At 39.0% G+C, this 16,624-nt stretch overlaps 3 protein-coding genes across 5 annotated transcripts; 2 read left to right on the top strand and 1 right to left on the bottom strand.

The window, feature by feature from the left end:
• Positions 1-437: 437 nt before the first annotated feature.
• Positions 438-7,226, bottom strand: LOC141903637 (WD repeat domain phosphoinositide-interacting protein 3-like). The gene is made up of 10 exons (XM_074791844.1): positions 7,038-7,226; positions 6,647-6,721; positions 6,332-6,433; positions 5,939-6,026; positions 5,761-5,855; positions 5,230-5,420; positions 5,015-5,100; positions 4,811-4,912; positions 4,223-4,344; positions 438-3,630 (listed from the first exon to the last, which is right to left on the bottom strand). Exons 1-10 carry the CDS (start codon positions 7,102-7,104, stop codon positions 3,524-3,526), a joined length of 1,035 nt encoding a protein of 344 aa, XP_074647945.1. The 5' UTR covers positions 7,105-7,226; the 3' UTR covers positions 438-3,523.
• Positions 7,227-7,459: 233 nt separating this feature from the next.
• LOC141903981 (uncharacterized) lies at positions 7,460-9,369 on the top strand. Of its 2 annotated transcripts, none has more exons than XM_074792409.1 (2): positions 7,460-7,517; positions 7,944-9,369. In XM_074792409.1, exon 2 carries the CDS (start codon positions 7,953-7,955, stop codon positions 9,321-9,323), a length of 1,371 nt encoding a protein of 456 aa, XP_074648510.1. In that variant the 5' UTR covers positions 7,460-7,517; positions 7,944-7,952; the 3' UTR covers positions 9,324-9,369. The 2 variants fall into 2 exon arrangements, with proteins under 2 accessions (XP_074648510.1, XP_074648508.1); XM_074792407.1 differs by lacking the exon at positions 7,460-7,517 and adding an exon at positions 7,649-7,699.
• A 146-nt stretch (positions 9,370-9,515) lies between these two features.
• On the top strand, positions 9,516-16,607 carry LOC141903576 (cilia- and flagella-associated protein 184-like). 2 transcript variants are annotated; one of them, XM_074791758.1, is made up of 14 exons: positions 9,516-9,564; positions 9,776-9,860; positions 10,933-11,094; positions 11,191-11,346; positions 11,828-12,154; positions 12,995-13,080; positions 13,230-13,380; positions 13,474-13,598; positions 13,798-13,951; positions 14,362-14,555; positions 14,791-14,910; positions 15,039-15,131; positions 15,312-15,449; positions 16,202-16,607. In XM_074791758.1, the coding sequence occupies exons 1-14, from the start codon at positions 9,523-9,525 to the stop codon at positions 16,448-16,450; spliced, it is 2,082 nt and encodes a 693-aa protein (XP_074647859.1). In that variant the 5' UTR covers positions 9,516-9,522; the 3' UTR covers positions 16,451-16,607. The 2 variants fall into 2 exon arrangements, with proteins under 2 accessions (XP_074647859.1, XP_074647860.1); XM_074791759.1 differs by lacking the exon at positions 11,828-12,154 and having other exon boundaries at positions 16,202-16,603.
• The last annotated feature ends 17 nt before the right edge of the window (positions 16,608-16,624 follow it).

The following is a 16,624-nucleotide window of genomic DNA, read 5'->3' as shown; positions in this document are numbered from 1 at the left end:
TGTACTTTTTTTCGCATACAGTGTTTCATAGTTATGAGGGGGCGGGTTTGAGGTGACCACGTACACGTCGTAGCTTTTGGTTCCGAATGTGCCACTAACGTACAAGAACCAGTTATCACGAACTCTAAGACATCTTAGACATCAGGGGCCAGTTGCACAGTCATGGCTTAAGTCCAAAAATGGTCTTAAATCTTAAGACTGGTCTTAAAAGTTGTTAGATTGGCTATAGAACTAAGTTGGTCTAAGACTGGTCATATAAAGTCCAAGCCGTGACTATGCAACCGGCCCCAGAGTCCATATCGTATCGATAGCCATCGTCGAATCAGTTGTTGGGATGATCCGCCGCCGTTCAACCCGAATCGCCATTTGATTCCAAGAAACTGATAGTTCCTCCGAATGGAATATAAGAAAAAACAAAAAAACAAGATATTATGCAAATAATAAGTGATATTTTTATTTTATCATTAATTTCATATTAACCATAATAATGAATGACGATAGAATTTTGTAAGTATAATATACGTATATCATTACATTATGAGCGGTAGCAATATAATATATCGTCAGAGATATTCTATATGATGATATTCTAACGTGATGCAATCTGCAGTGGTGGATGTGTTTATGATACAGCAGTTAATGCTATAGTCGCAGTGAAAGTCGGCGATGAAAAAGTCAAGCCATAATTTAAGAAACGCCTCGTCAATTTGTCATACGTGATCCGTCAGAGACAGAACCCAGTTTTATGAACTGTATTATCAGTCAACTCGACTCGAATCAGACACCGGTAAAATATTCTATCCGCACTTGGCCGAATTAAGAAAATGGAATGTTGAGGATTTTATGGAGAACTTTTACCCGAAAGAAGCGATGTGTATGACAAAGTAAGGCAGACGTTTTCACGACGGACCAAAACCCGGTTCAATAATCATCGGTTGGGGTACATTTCCAATGAGTCAATATCAACGAGAAACCGCAGAACTTGGGCCATGCGTGCTGGGCCCAGTTTCACAAAATCGTTTAACTCAACTTTTTGATGCAATTGTTAGTGGTAACTTCATGTTTTCAATGAGAACAATTCAAACTTAAAACTGTTTTAGGCGTAAACTTTTTCGTGAAACTGGTCCCAGGTTACAATCATCACCGGCGCAAAGGAACACGCGGAATCACGACACTGAAACACGTTGCCCAGCGTTTCGCTGCGTCGTGTGCATTGGACCTAGTATCCCAGTTCGGACCACGCTTCTGGACCCTTATGTTCTGGGCTCCTCCATTGTTTGTGTCAAAATCTTATCAAAATCGGATAAAAAATGATAATTTTCTAATGTCTCTTTAATCAGTTAAAAAAAGATCAGAAGCGTGATTCTGGACAAAAATACCAAAATTCTGGAGACACATTTGACTGCAATATGAAGCAAGTGATTGAACAGCACGCGTGAAGTCGGTGCAGAGTTCTGCATTAGGCGGCAGAGTGTACTCGGCATTATTAGGATGTATCGTGAGCAAATATACAGTATGTCATAGTTCGACTCCCCCTTCCCATCCTCAACTCTTTATCAAATCAATGTGCCAAACTTGCACTTTTGACTGACTCGGACAAAAACAAAATCATCTTCTGATTCCTAACGTATTTTCCGATCCTTAACTCAGACCAATTTTGCCGGTCTCAGTTTGTCCGAGCAAGGAAATGTAATGAGACATTACACTTCCCCGGTCCGAGTTAGGCGAGGTACTTTATTTCGGGGTGGAACCATCCATTCCACACTGACCAATGTTTCTTTTTTTACTGACACAAAAAATAAATTACAACACAATCGAAATACGTTGTACTCAACACAAAAAAAAAAATCAAAATGCAACATAAATACTCTTAATCGCTACTTGTTATCATCATCATCATTTTCATAAAATATCAATAGTAATTCTCATTTAAACAACGTGAAGAAAACGGGTACAAAAACGAGAAAATCAGACAACAAAAAAGCATCATTAGCTTGCGAATAAAATTCAATTCAATTTCCTTTCGAAAAATCATCATAACAATATTCGATTTATTTACAGATTTTTACACGGGTGAAATACTCTTCATTTCATGAGATATTTCTCTAAAAAAAAAAGCACCAGAACATTAGAAATCATACGACGCAGCACTACCTTATCGTTTAAGTATTTACCATTTGGAAGCATTTTTACAGTTTTGTACAAAGGGCTGATTTAAAACAAGTATTTTTAACCGAAGCATAGCGGAATCTCATACAAGAAACAAGCTCAACGAAAAAATCGGAAAATTCTGTTTTTGTTCATAAAATGTAGAAATTCGTTTATATCCAGTATGAATGAAATAAATCAAATTTCAAGGATTCGGCGTAAATGTGTTCATTATAACCAGCGAAATAAACAAAATTTGCATTGATTTTTTTGTTTTTTTCCAAAAATGATTATAATGCGAGAGTTCCTCTGTAATAAGATTCCATTGCGCAACAGAAGAAACTCAAAAAGCATCCATTTTACCCATCATAATTAAACCCCAGTTAAAAAGCAATCAGCGATTCACAATTTCACATTGAAAAAGGCAGCAGTGCTATCGATTATAATGGGCGCATTTACTAATTTAACAGTCGTCTGAGGAGAGGAAACAACTCCTCTTACAAAATAGAGGCATCATCACAACCGCATGAATTCGATAATAGCACATTTTTAGGGCTGTTCACGAATGACGTGCCGGTACGCTGAACTACCGATTGCTCATTTTCAAACCTCCAGGGACCGGTTCCATAGTCAGAGCTGAGAGATCAGTCTAACACCATCTTAGTTCTCTAGCCGATCGAATAACTTAAGACCAGTCTTACGATTTAAGACCCCTTTTGAACTGGAGTCACGACTATGGAACTGGCTCCTGTAGTCGACGATTATGCACATAAGGAGAAGTGACACCTCGTGTATAATCAATTTCAAGCATTCATTATGTTCATAGGGAGAATTTTGATCCCCCAAGTTTACCATTTTAAGCAGTCAATACATGAGAAGTAGCTAATTGCTAACCAATTCGAAGCATTACGCACATAAGGGAGAAGTGGACATTTTATACCCCCCCTCCCCCCCATGTATACCATTTTAAGCATTTGAAACACAGGAAATGGCAAATTTTCACGCACCCACATTAACAACTCCCCAAGACATACACACGAAGACGCGGTCAATTTTCAACCCATAAATGAAAGCGTACGTACTTTTTTATGAATTGCCCATTTTTTAGGTATTTTATCTACAATTTCAATGAAGACTAGAATTAAGGATGACTCATGTAATCGAACGCCTAGTGCTTCTCTATGTAAACAGTGCAACTATCGTTTCTATCTTCGATTTCAAATACAGTCAGTGTTTGTGCAATAAGAAATTTAGAACAGTTTTAATATATATCACATTCGCGAATCTCTCGCTACGTAACGTCATTCATTCGATACAAAAACATTCGTCAAATCGCGTCGCGTTGTCTTCGTTCTAACGTGTCGCGTCCAAACAATCAGGTTTTGTCGTCGGTCATTTCGAGGAACTGAGCGTAAATATCACGTGTACATTCTCCTTTAGCGTTAAACATGAATTTGAAATAACTACCGTCGGCGCATATCACTGAAACCAGATAAAAACATCATTTGTATTTCACACAGTAAAAAGCACGGCGCAGTTGACTCTGATAAGTCATGTGTCTTTTTGGACAAAGCTATGCAACTATAGAGTGATATCTGAGTTGGATGATACAGTAGACTCCGCTCAAGTCTGATCTTTTGACTTGAGAGCAATATCTGAGTTGGATAGAGGTACAGTAGACTCCGCTCAAGTCAGATCTTTTGACTTGAGAGCAATATATGAGTTGGATGGTACAGTAGACTCCGCTCAAGTCTGATCTTTTGACTGGAGAGTGATATCTGAGTTGGATGATACAGTAGACTCTGCTGAGTCTGATCTTTTGACTTGAGAGCAATATCTGAGTTGGATGATACAGTAGACTCCGCTAAAATTGGCTCTTTTGACTTGAGAGCAATATATGAGTTGGATGGTACAGTAGACTCCGCTCAAGTCGGATATTTTGACTAGAGAGTAATATCTGAGTTGGATGGTACAGTACACTCCATTCAAGTTGGATCTCTTGACTTGAGAGTGATATCTAAGCTGGATGGTACAGTAGACTCTGTTTAAGCCTTCGAGAGATAACATTACTCACCTATCACAGAATTCGGTTCATTACCAAATGCACATATACAATGTGATCCACCGGGCACTTGAAATTTAGAGAAACTCCACTTTGAACTAAAATACTTAGGCAGGAAACTGGCCGACGCTAGGCTGCAAAAGAAAGAAGATACCTTTTAAAATCTACAAAAACAAACCGATCATTCAGGACCAAGTTGCACAATAAAAATTCAGGGCGGCCTCTTTTATTTGACTTGCTATTTTCCTGACAATTCCCTGAGTGACATGTACCTTTTCCCCCTGACTTGATCTGCTAAGAACTAACACAGTCAAATACGTAAGACATTGAGGGAAACTGTTTGATTTTACACGCGATCTCAACAAATTTCCCTAACTTTTTCTAATATTCAACTTCAAAATTCCATGACATTTCCCTGATTTCTAGTTAAGAAGCCACCCTGTTTGAGTTGACACAAGGGCTATACAATTGAAAACTATAACTATAGTGAAACATATCCAAGATCTGTAGAACAGGGTCCTGTTCCAAGGAACAGTTATCGAGTTAAAATCAGACACCAGGGTTTTTTAAATATGATTACTGCAGGGTCAAATCTCGTACCTCGATTGTTTGTTCTTTTTTTGATCTTCAGCGGCAAAAATATGTACGGTGCCATGATCACTGGATACACATATCAGCGAAGAGTCTTGATTGAAATTAATGCTGTCAGAAAGTTAAAATTGCAGAAATAAACAAAACAATTTCAGTTGTTTCTCAATTATCAACGATGCTTTCTTCACAATGGCATATAACACCAGAGCTTACCAATAAATATTTGCTGTATTAGCACCACGTCTTAGTTCTTGTAATTGCTGGCCATTTGTCGTGTCGAATATTCTAATTAACGTCCCCTAAAGAAACGAGAAAAAAAAAACAACTTTTCATCAGCGCTGTCACTTCTTAGATAGAAAGTTTATCTAAAATTTGAAGATTCTTTGACCAGAATAGGTATACAGAAAGTGAGGAAAAATAGCACCGACCTTCTCAGAAGCGGTTGCTAATCTCGTGCCCTGTAGATTCAATGATAAACAACTCAATGAAGCTTCATGGGCAGCGATATCTAACGGCGATTTCTCCGTGTTCGCTAAATCGACGATTTGCACCTGACCGAGTTTCGAGCCGGGAAATGCTAGCAACGAGTTGTTGCTATTCGGACACAAAACACATAAACCTGAAAATATGAAAAGGTCTTCATCTCACCCACATCAGACAAAGGATGAAGTTTGGATGAAGTTTTGATTTTGGTAATTAAATGTTTAATATCTGTGCACGTTAGTTAGATACGTAATCATTTTCATGCGGGTCTTCAGACTGACGACCTTGTGAAGTTTGGACAATCAATTTTTATAGTTTGTCGATTGTCTGAAGGGCTGCAGGGTTCAGACAGCAGATTGTCCCAGGGGGTTCAGGGTTCTGACAGCGGATTGTTTGAGGGGCGACAGTGCAGACAGATCGACAGTGTTTTGTGGCTTCATTCGTCTAGAAAGTACTTTAAACATTTGACAACAAACCTTTCGGATTATGATACGTTTCGAAGACGTGCAACTGTTGCGGGTTTTGAGTGAACGTGTAAACTTTAATCATCGAATCAAGAACTACGACAATCCTGAAAAAAAAAACAATAAAACAGCTGATAAATATCAGCGAATTATAGAGACATAACTTAACAAAGGGTCATTCATAACGTACCTGTCCCTCCTTAATCGAACAGACCGCACTTCACCGCTGAATTCTAATTCAATGACATGTTTCTTTTTCAAATCATCCCAAACCATCACTAAAACATGAAACAACAATTCAGGGTTTATCCTTGACATCAATGACCTAATTTCATGAAAACTGTAAAGTTTAGTTTCAACCTTCTACTGTGGAACTGGATCCAGAGTATAATCTTAAACCGCACAACTGTCCAACTGGATCCAGAGTAAAAACAAACCCACATAACTGTCGAACTGGATTCAGAATCAAAAGATAAGCCCACAAATTAACTACAGAACTAGGTCTAGTCAAATTGACCCAGAAAACTGTGGAACCTGCTCCAGGTCCTTCTACACTTTGAAACAGACATCATAAAAGATATACCTTTGTTCGGGGCGTATTTCGGATTTTTGCCACCTCCGACCAAAGCCAGATAGTTACATCTGAACAACATCTCAACATGACCAATACCACCTTCAGTGAAATCTAGAACACAAAAATTTAAAACTATCTAGAATTGTATAGATAGAAGATATCAGAATGATGATATGCCAGCTGTAGATTTTCATATCATTTCTGTATCCCACTTCTCTTCAGACAATCTTTGACACACTGTCATAAAAACTTCAACTCGTGACAGTATGATGACACATAGATATCGACATTGACTACGATATTCCCTGCAGTTTAGAAACAAACCTTGTCTTTCCTTTTCTTTCAATGGATCAGCGTTGTACACACGAAAACCAGTTTCCATTCCGCAAGCGAAACAGCCTGAAAATCAATGACAATTGAGGATAAGGGTAATGGCAAGTACATAGTACATGACAATATTAGGGACAACTAATAACCGCAACCAAATTCTTCTTCAAGAAGAAAAAAGGCCACTGAAAGCCCCCTCCCTGCTCCAGCTGTATTTTGACACACTATCCAACCAGACATTGTAGCTTTGGAAACAGCCACTTGTTTATACGTATAAGTACCTATAAATTTATAGTTTTCAAAACCAAGAAATAGATCCGCCAATAAACCCTCAACTGACAAGCCCCATGTAATCACAGTTTCGTTCGGTATTTAGTACGATTCTTACCCTGATCTTGATTCCAGCCTGCGAACAGTAGACCATTACCATGCGGGTTACTCGTCAATAAATCCATAACTAATCTCTAAATATCATCAAATACTTCACTGAAATCAACACGCATCGATAGAAACGAACGTGGATTAAGAGAAATTTGATTTAATTCGATTTTTGCAGCATATTTTTTCCTAAAGTTTACTTCCTGGATAAAAGCGACACCTATCCCTCTGGTTGTCTTTCCTAGGTCTAAATGTAAATTTCTTTCTATTTCACCCTTCGGATATCGCTTGTTGAAATATTGCTTGTTTGGAAATCGATAACTTTTTCTTGAAAAGTCTATTTGTCTTTTAAAAAATTTCCCAACAAAACTGCGATTGAATTTAATTGCTGGTAAAAAATCTTCACTGGATTGGATTGAGTCACTGCTTTCTTCGGTGGCGAACTTTTTGGTTTTGAATTGACTTTTTGGCTTTTTTCGTAAAATCTTAGGTATTTCGCTCGACTTTATAGTATAAGTATAAAATTAAACCCTCAGCGATATTTTAAATAACCATTCATTAATGACATTCGCTACTAAAACGAAATCCGACGGGAAAGTTGGTTAATTTGTTTAAAGGTGGCGCCACTAGACGGTAATTTTTTGTATTCGGGCTGTCTACGGACCTAACTCGGTAATTTGATGAATCGGCCCGAAATTTACTAAAATTTCAACTCAGTGCAATATTTTATCAGCAGTCCCAACGCTACCGAGTTCCCTGATTCCCCTCAAATCGGTGAAATATTTTACCAGCTGCCCCAACGCTACCGAGTTACCCTGCCTGGCCTGATTAATTTTGTGAAATATTAACTTAACAGTCAGTCCCACAAGCTAACTGAATAGACAGAGTTAACTGCATTAACTTTATGTGCTTGCAGGTGATTGACATGGCTGATAAAATCATTGAAAAGTTGCGCAAAGAAAACGAATCATTGAATTCTGAACTTGAAGAAACGAAATCGCTTCACGAGCAATTACTAAACGAGAGAAAAAACGAAAACTACGAAGAATGGCGCGTTCTGTTGCTCAAATCGCAGCTTATACAAATGGAAAGACAAAATCTGATTCTGTCGGAATCACTGGCGTCCCGTTCGAATACGCTGCTCGAAATCGAAAACTCGTTGAGTAAACTAGCCGACTCGTGGCGTGTTTACATAGCTAAAGATATCCACGGTCCGGACGTTCCGGTCCCGCGCGGTCACATCATGAAAATGGTCGAAGTCGCCGAATCGACGCGTTTAAAAATATCGAAAACGGTCGCGAATACGAGCGCGGAGACGCTCGCTAAACCGGCGCTGATTGTCGGGGAATTCGTTAAACCGGATCTGAAAGAAAATGGCGACGTCAGCTTATTGGACGTTTGCAGCGGGAATCTCGATCATATCAATTTGAAACACGTTTCGAAACTTGAAACGAAATTATTCTCGTTGTTTAAACGGTTAACGAGTTTGGAGTATTCATTCCGCACGGTATGTTCATCCGGACTCGAACTCGGCGCTCCGGTTTATGAGCATACCTATTTACGAATCAACGAAACGCGTGATGCGCTTAAAGATATAAATCAAGACTTGTTAAACTTGTCGGTGCTCGTGCCCGCGGCGCCGTGGCCTGCGCTTCAGAAAAGTAAATATTTGGACTTGACCGTGGCTAATGTTATGTCAAAATTCCCAAAATTGACGCCGAAATATCGGCAACAATTAAAGGACGTTGTCACGGCAGCGGTGAAATCGATGAATTATAGCGTGAACGCATCGGGATTAGAAACTCGCGCGATCGAACGCGAACTCGAATTTCACCGAGAAATCTACGAACTCGAAATCGAATACGTCGATTCGTTGTTCGCGGCGGTGGAGACGAGTTACGAGGAATTCCGACGCAGCGCTCGCGAGTTCGTCTGCCTTCCGATCCGCGAGTTACTCGAGAAATACGCGGCTATGAAAACGACGCCGTCCGACGAAACTTTAAAGACATTTTTGACGGCGTTTAAAGAAAACGCGGAGATCGTGTCGTCTGCTGTCGAGCAGATGGAGCAGACGGGTTTGGGCGCATCGTCTGCCACGACGAGTGAAGCTGACGGATCGCCCATGCGGCAGTACGGTTTGAATTTCTTGGATGCGGTCGAACGCGCGAAGTCGGATTGTCGGCGGAAAAGGGACGCGGCCCTCGTTGAGTTGGACGGCGTGAAGCGCGAGAGGGAAATTCATAGGAATTATTTACAGCAGCTTCTGCAAAACGACGACCAACAAAATGCAAAATGAAATTAAAATATAAAAAGGGATTTTTAGAATTTTTTGTATTTTTGATTTTTTTAGATGTGCATTTAATAAATTTTTAGATAGTTTTTCAATATTCGTTTCTTTTCAATTTTTTATTGTGGTGGATAATTTCATTGATGACCAAAATGTAGAATAAACTATTATGATTTGGATTGAATTTATTGTTTACCCTAACAACAAAATGGCGGACGAGGAAGGACAAAATACTCTAGAACAGCAACAGGTAAATTTTATCAAAATATCGATAGATATCGGAGCAAAATGGAACTTCTATCTCGAAATATGCTGTGGGTAGTATCCCCGTTTCACTGGTGTGGGAAAAGTTTTCCTCAATATTTCAAAAAAGTGGATAAACATAGAACAAAACAATTCAAATTCAGTATATTGATCGAAACAACTGAGAAAACCTGAATTTTATCAATCCTAATTTGAAGGTTGATGAAAGCCCTGCAGAAGAATCAACTCCTCCAACAGATGCAGCTGGTACAGATCCTTCAAATGCGGAAGTTGAACAACAAGGTATTTACACTACAGAGAGTAGTAGGCCCTAACTCAAACTGGCATATTGCTTCTACATCTACATGGGATACTGCATCTGAACCGCGATCGCGTGTATAAAGATTCAGGGGGAAGGTGGTGTGATTAGATGGTGCGTACTGAGGCAGCAGAACATATCCCACAGATCATCTCCTGACTGTTGTTGTTCCAGTCCACAACTGTTCTCGGGACTAATGACTTTGTTGGCAATTGCAGTTCAGAGCTGTAATTGTTATTTGACAAATAACTGATTACACATTTATCTGCAATTATGATTAGGTTAGCATTGTTGTCTGAATACAGTCATTGTAGACCGACAAGTTCAACAGATAGATATTAGATTAGATACATTTCAACAGCTAAATACTAGACTAATCAACAGTAGGACTAATAATATTAGAGATCACCTTCCCACTATCCAGGTTTATCACTAGGGTTTGGTTAGCCTCGACACCTAAACTGCTGAGCTCAGACCACTATTCCAAAATCTTCTATATCCTATAGTAAAAACAAGAAATTCGAGAGTTTAGTTCATATATAAGCGCGTAAATTCAGGGGAAATCCTGCTTATGGCTCATAGGCCAGCATCTTAGCTACGCATTGAAGTGGTTTTCGCCCCACATACCCAACCTAACTTTTGAAATAATCAAACCTTTAGAAAGGAGGGGTATCCCAGTACAGGTATGCCAGTACATCCGAGCCAAATATCTAAGGGAATCCCCCACCGTGTTTGGTACCCTTACTCCAAGCAAAAAAAGTCCAGGGAATCCCTTATTTCATCATCAAGCTGTCTCTCAGGATCAATCGATTTCATACATATAACCGAAATTCGTTACCTATCCCATTTTCAGAAATTATGGCAACATTTATGGGGGACCTCTTCTTCACTCTAGGTACTATTTTTGGGGTCCGGCCCTACGCATCTTCGAGCTACTAACCTAATTGTGGTCTGATGCCTGCTGTTGGCTCCTTGTCCCTGGTCAGCGGTTTGTCTTAATTCAGATGAGAAATGAAGAAATTCTAATTTATGTGTTTCGTTCATTTTTTAACGCAGCTGAGGAAGAAACCGCTCCTGCTGAAGTAGCTGAATCGGCAGCTGCAGAAGGGGAAGGAGCTGAAGCACCAGCTGCAGCCGCTACAGAAGAGACAACTGCAGCAGATAATGAAGGTCAAAATGCAGGTGCAACAGAGGAGGATACTACAGCAGCTGCTGAAGGTATGAAATATCAATCGGTCATCCTCAGTTTTTCCGATCAGAATCTTTTGGTCGAATTTGAAAAAAAAATCTTAACTGAGCGAATTTGAAATACAGGTGAAGCAGCTACTGCTGATGCTGATGCAGCTGCCAGCGGTGCTGAAGTCTCTGCTGCAGATGAAGGTGCAGCTGCTGACGCACCAGCTGATGAAGCAGAGCAAGTTGCTGCAATGACGGATGAAGCGACTGAAAATGGTGATCAAGCAAAAGAAGGTGAGATAACGTTTCATTTTTTGTAATTAAGGTCATGCAAAGAAAAACCCTTGTTTCTCATACAAACCAAATCCCATGTGCGACACCTCTATGAAACAGAACAAAAATGACGCGCAGATTTTATCAACCAATTCAAAATCAAAGTTTTCTTCGATAAAAATGGAAACCCTGCATCAGTGACAAACATTTTCAGACGTTTTGGTCTTCCATGTTGTTTGAGGAACAGACACTAGACTAAGTCCAGTTTTATTCTTCGTTCATCAGTTTCACCCATATTGTAATATTGGTTACTTTTCATCATTTTTAACTTTCGATAGATTTTATCACTTCTCTACATAATTGGAATATTGATGAAAAAGTCGCCCTCCCTCGTCCTTTTCAGGAAAATCCCGGAAGAGATATGAGGGTATTTCTTTGCGTGAACTAAATAGAAAGATTTTTGTATCATGAATCATGAATCGTTTGTGTGTGTGTCGTTCAGAGGAGGTTTTATTAGAACCCGTTGAAATTACCCCCGAATCCGGGGCTGATAATGATCTTACACCGAAGGACGCAGAGCTTGGAATAGATCAGACCGCTGAAGAAGCTGCTAGCGAAGATCAGGTCGCCGCTGAGGAGGACTCGGAGAGACCCGCTCCCGACGGCGATGAGATGCTCGAAGAAAAATCACCGGAACAAACTGAGGAAACAGCGACGGAAGAGAAAGAACCCGGCGAATCGGTAGAGAAAGGTGATACCGAACAAGAAGAGATCGTCCTCGAAGATGGACAAGAGTTGGAGGCACCTGCTGCAGAGGATGACGAGAAAAGTAAAATATTGTTAGAAGATACTTCAAGATGCTTCTCCTCAGACACCTACCCCTCCTCCACGCTCACCTCAGTTCTCACTTTAACTCTCACTTTATAGCGGCTTTTTCAGGAATGAATTTATCATACATGTAGTTATTAGTTCAATTCCTTTACAGTATTTATTTTCATTTTAGGAACAGTAGAAAATCATTAGCATTTCAGGATTATACACTTCAGCTTATTGTAGTTCTAGTCATTTACAGTCAACCTCGGTTTATCCATCACGGGTTAACCCTTAATTTTACCAGATTAATTTGAGATCATAAATAGTAGTTTCATTGAAAATGAACTAGAAATTATTCTGATATTCTTTGGAGAAATTAAGCTCTTGAAAAAAGTAGATTAAATGAGCTTAATCCAATCAACGCTGGGTCCTGAGTGATAAAAGCTCAACTGAGGTTGACTGTTAATGTTTTCAATGTAGTTTTGAGCTTCTATCTGTATCTTGTATAGTGTAATACAGAACCGTATGGTACTTGCTTTAACTGTCTTTTATTTATTTGCTTTGCATGTGAGCAAAATCAGTGTAGATTATGTATTTCAATATTACTATGGGACTTCGTTACAGGGAACTTCAGGAGACCGTTTTTTAACCAAATAGTTTGTGATATCCGTTTATAAAGATTTATTAAATTTTGGGGGAAAGACTTCTTTCCAAAAAATATGAAAGTCATCATAACGAGTTCCACTGTGTTTTATATTTTTTCCACATTATTTGATAAGAATGAACGTTACGGGGAACTTCTGTTCTCACCAAAAATTGAATTTTCCAAAAGGTTTGTGTTGTATTTTTTGCATAGGTGGAGATGAAACAGAAACTGCTGCCACTGCAGATGGAGAGGCTGGTGAACCCGTCACTGCTGAAAGTCAAGAAGAACAACCTCCGGTTAGTATCTGTGGTACTACAGAAAAAAAATAGAATTTTCTGAATAATAGCCTATCTTTCATAATCAAAAACTGCTGGGTACTTCGGTCTACTAGTCGAATTAAAAATTGAGACATTACAAAACTATGATAATATATTCGAATTTGCAGAAAAGTGATTCGTTCGCAGAAGGTGAGAGAGTGGAGAGTCCTGTTGCAGTCGGAGAGCGTTTGTCTCGCGAAGGGACTCCTGAACCTGATGAGCAAATGACTCCACGTTCCCCACCAGCAATTCTCGAACCAGGAACACCAGATAGATATGGTAAGTCCTTAGTCTCTATTCTTTGAATTGTTAATCGTCAATATTGTCGGTTTTCTGACAGTTTTGTTTTCTATGGTTGAAATATGGATTCAGGATCTGAAGACGGCGAGGGTGTTCATCAAATGGATGATTTAGCCGAAGAAGATGAAGACGACGATGAATATGAAGAGGAAGAATTCCAGGAGTTTGATCGTGAAATGCTCATCGAAAAATATCACGTAAGAGTCAAAGAACAACGAACCGTTACTGGATCTGAAATTTCTTTGAAAACGGGAAGAAAAAAACCTGACCAAACATCTTCCACTGACTTGAGCTTTTATCTGAAAAAGCAAGTCAAATAAAAGTGGCCATCCTGGTGTTTTTCCCTGTAGCTTATGAGCTGTTCCTAAATCATAATCTATTTCGTCTATTCATCAGGCTGCAATTTCTGAAAGGGAACAATTACAACAACAGAATTTCCAGCTACAACACAAACTAGCGGAATATTTCCGCAAGAAAAAGGCTGACGACACGAGGCAAGAGATGGATAAAAATGTTACGGATCAGGAACAACGATATCTGAAATACATGTGTAAGATTCGTCGTTCAGGACTCTTGAGTTCCACATCACTTTGACCCTAATGTTAGAATACAGGGCCCGATACCATAGTTCTTAGTTGAATTTGAATCTAGAGATAAAACAATGAAGACGTTCAACCAGAAACTGTGGAACTGGATCCTGGTGACGGTTTCATCGTCAAAAGCTCCTCATAGGAGAAAAAGAAGATCAGTTTATAATGCCCTTAGTAGAGCTCAGTGGGTTTCAGGGGAAAAAAGAAAGCTTTATCTTGCTAATACCTGGAGTGACACTCGGTGGTTTGAGTGGAATCAAAAACCTAAAACCTGTTGAAATACCCTGAATGGTCTTCTTTCCACTTTTAAATCAGTCGAGTTTCGAATATTGTGTTGTACGGTATATAAGATCGACCTGTTTGTTTGTAGCGAATCTGGAAGACTTACGCAGACAAGATTCCAATCAGAGAGAAGACTTCAAACATCAGATTGAAGATTTGAAAGATAAATGTCAGGATCGACAGGAGAAAGTCGACGAGGAGCGAGATCGTTTCATGGAATTCAAAAAACAGGTGGCGATTAGTTCGGTGAATACCCGTTCAGGAAAACAGATTCCACAGAAGGTAAATTTGAATTTTCAGACTTATCATATTTTCAAACTGTACCCTGCATCCCCTTAGACAATCTGTTGTCTATACCCTGCATCCCCTCAGACAATCTGTTGTCTGTACCCTGCATCCCCTTAGACAATCTGTTGTCTGTACCCTGCATCCCCTTAGACAATCTGCTGTCTGTACCCTGCACCCCCTCAGACAATCTGCTGTCAGGTTATGAAATGGAAACGCCCTATATTTTCAGGATATAGAGATGTATTTGGCAACTGAGGCAAAGAAAGAAGCAGAGGTTGTCAACGTACGATTAGAAAATATCAAACTGAAAAATAAACTGAAGAAAAAGGAACTGCAGCTCAAATCGAAGGCAAGTGATCAGATGAATTGATGAATTCTGTACCCAGTTCGACAGTGAAATTAGCACACCTGTATTCAAAATTGATTGATATTTTATGTATGATATGATAATATTTTTTTTGTTATTGTTATTTTCAGGAGGAACTCGCTGAAGGTTTGCATTTGATCGACTTCGAACAACTGAAAATTGAAAATCAAACTTATAACGAAAAGATTGAAGAAAGAAATGAGGTATAAAAACTTTGCATGAAAAATCTCACAATTGTTGATAACTGAAGCTAATTTTTCTGACAGTTTTTAGATTTCAATTATCTTCCACACCGAGAATAAAGTTCATAAAACATCATATTCTGTGTAAAATATTAGAACTCCATAATAGATTTTGTTTGGTTGATTTCTTCTCAAATATAGGAATTATTGAAATTGCGTAAGAAGATTACGAGCACCGTACAAGTGTTAACGCATTTGAAAGAGAAATTACAGTTCGTTCAAGGTGAAAATCAAGTATTGAAAGGTCACCTACGAGACATAGAGGGAAACGTAGCACAGGTAACTCACATCAAAAACAATAGTCTGACAAATCAATTTAGTCCAGGACTCAGTTTCAGTCGCGTGGCGTGTCATTGAGCAGGAATATTGGCTATAGAACCAAAACTGACTTAGATGTTAGATTGTTTAAAGAACCACAACAGGGTGGCCACTGACCTGGAAAACTAGGAAATAGAATATTTTTTACAAATATTGCCAAAAACTTGGAATTTGGATGCATTAATGACCACGTGTTTCATTATGAATACGTGATTCATTAAAGATTAATAATTCCTATCAGTTTAAACCAAGTAACGAGACGCTACTAATGAATAGAAGCTTCATCAGGTGAATGTTTGACTCATTCACCTGAAGAAGCTTCTATTACATTCGTAGCGAAAGCTCGTGCGTCAAATAAATAGTTACCCTATATATAGTACTACTCGTCTCGTTACTTATTCTAAACCAGGTTAACACGGCTACTCTACGAATATTCTCAGTTTAGGCTAAACAAAAATGATACCTTGTTTCTCCGGGTCATTTTTGTAAAATATGATAAAATTTATAAACAGTTCATTTCTATAGCGGCCGGGTCTGTTATGGTAAAATTGATCACGATTTTAAAAAAAGTAATGTATAGGGTAGATAGGCGGCCGGCCGGGTCAACATTTAAGCTCAGCAGAGCGGAGAAACAAGGTATCAATTTTTTTAGCCTTAAAGCAAGAAATTCCTTGTTCTTCTTGTCGAGTCAGGAATAATTTTCATATTTTCAGAAACGAGACGTACTGTCGCGTACGAAACAAGCGCGCGACGCTCTGCGCATCGACAATCATAAACTACGACAGAACTGCGGATTACTCGGCAACGAACCGTTATTAAGAGACTTCGAAGAGCGTAAAGACGAAGGCGCCGACCTGCGCGCTAAACTCGAAAAATTAAAAATGACACACGCCGAATTGACGCTTAGCACGAACGGATTTAGGCGAAAAATCGAACAAGCTAAAAATGCCGAACTGATGTAGACATTCGATGAAATTTGTCTTCATGATGACTAACGGGAGAGGGAAAAAAGGGTTTAAAGTTTTGATTTTCCAACAACGATTCCGTCCATTCATAGAAAATAAACAGGAAATTTTTCATTTTGATACAAAGCTTATTATTATTAATATTATTTCAAGTGAACATCATTAATTACT

The sequence above is a fragment of the Tubulanus polymorphus genome, chromosome 4 (assembly GCF_964204645.1).
Source record: "Tubulanus polymorphus chromosome 4, tnTubPoly1.2, whole genome shotgun sequence".
NCBI classification, from domain to species: domain Eukaryota; kingdom Metazoa; phylum Nemertea; class Palaeonemertea; order Tubulaniformes; family Tubulanidae; genus Tubulanus; species Tubulanus polymorphus.
This window is presented reverse-complemented; position numbering and strand designations above follow the sequence as displayed.

What these genes read in the sequence shown, in the direction of transcription:
- LOC141903981 (XM_074792409.1), top strand. Translation starts at nt 7,953, where the DNA reads ATGGCTGATAAAATCATTGAAAAGTTGCGCAAAGAAAACGAATCATTG.
- LOC141903576 (XM_074791758.1), top strand. Translation starts at nt 9,523, where the DNA reads ATGGCGGACGAGGAAGGACAAAATACTCTAGAACAGCAACAG. An exon ending in TACTACAGCAGCTGCTGAAG is followed by an intron (nt 11,095 to 11,190) that starts GTATGAAATATC and finishes TTTGAAATACAG; the next exon opens with GTGAAGCAGCTACTGCTGAT. An exon ending in TAGAGGGAAACGTAGCACAG is followed by an intron (nt 15,450 to 16,201) that starts GTAACTCACATC and finishes TCATATTTTCAG; the next exon opens with AAACGAGACGTACTGTCGCG.
- LOC141903637 (XM_074791844.1), bottom strand. Translation starts at nt 7,104, where the DNA reads ATGGATTTATTGACGAGTAACCCGCATGGTAATGGTCTACTGTTCGCA. An exon ending in GAAATACGCCCCGAACAAAG is followed by an intron (nt 6,027 to 6,331) that starts GTATATCTTTTA and finishes TTCATGTTTTAG; the next exon opens with TGATGGTTTGGGATGATTTG. An exon ending in AACGTATCATAATCCGAAAG is followed by an intron (nt 5,421 to 5,760) that starts GTTTGTTGTCAA and finishes TCATATTTTCAG; the next exon opens with GTTTATGTGTTTTGTGTCCG.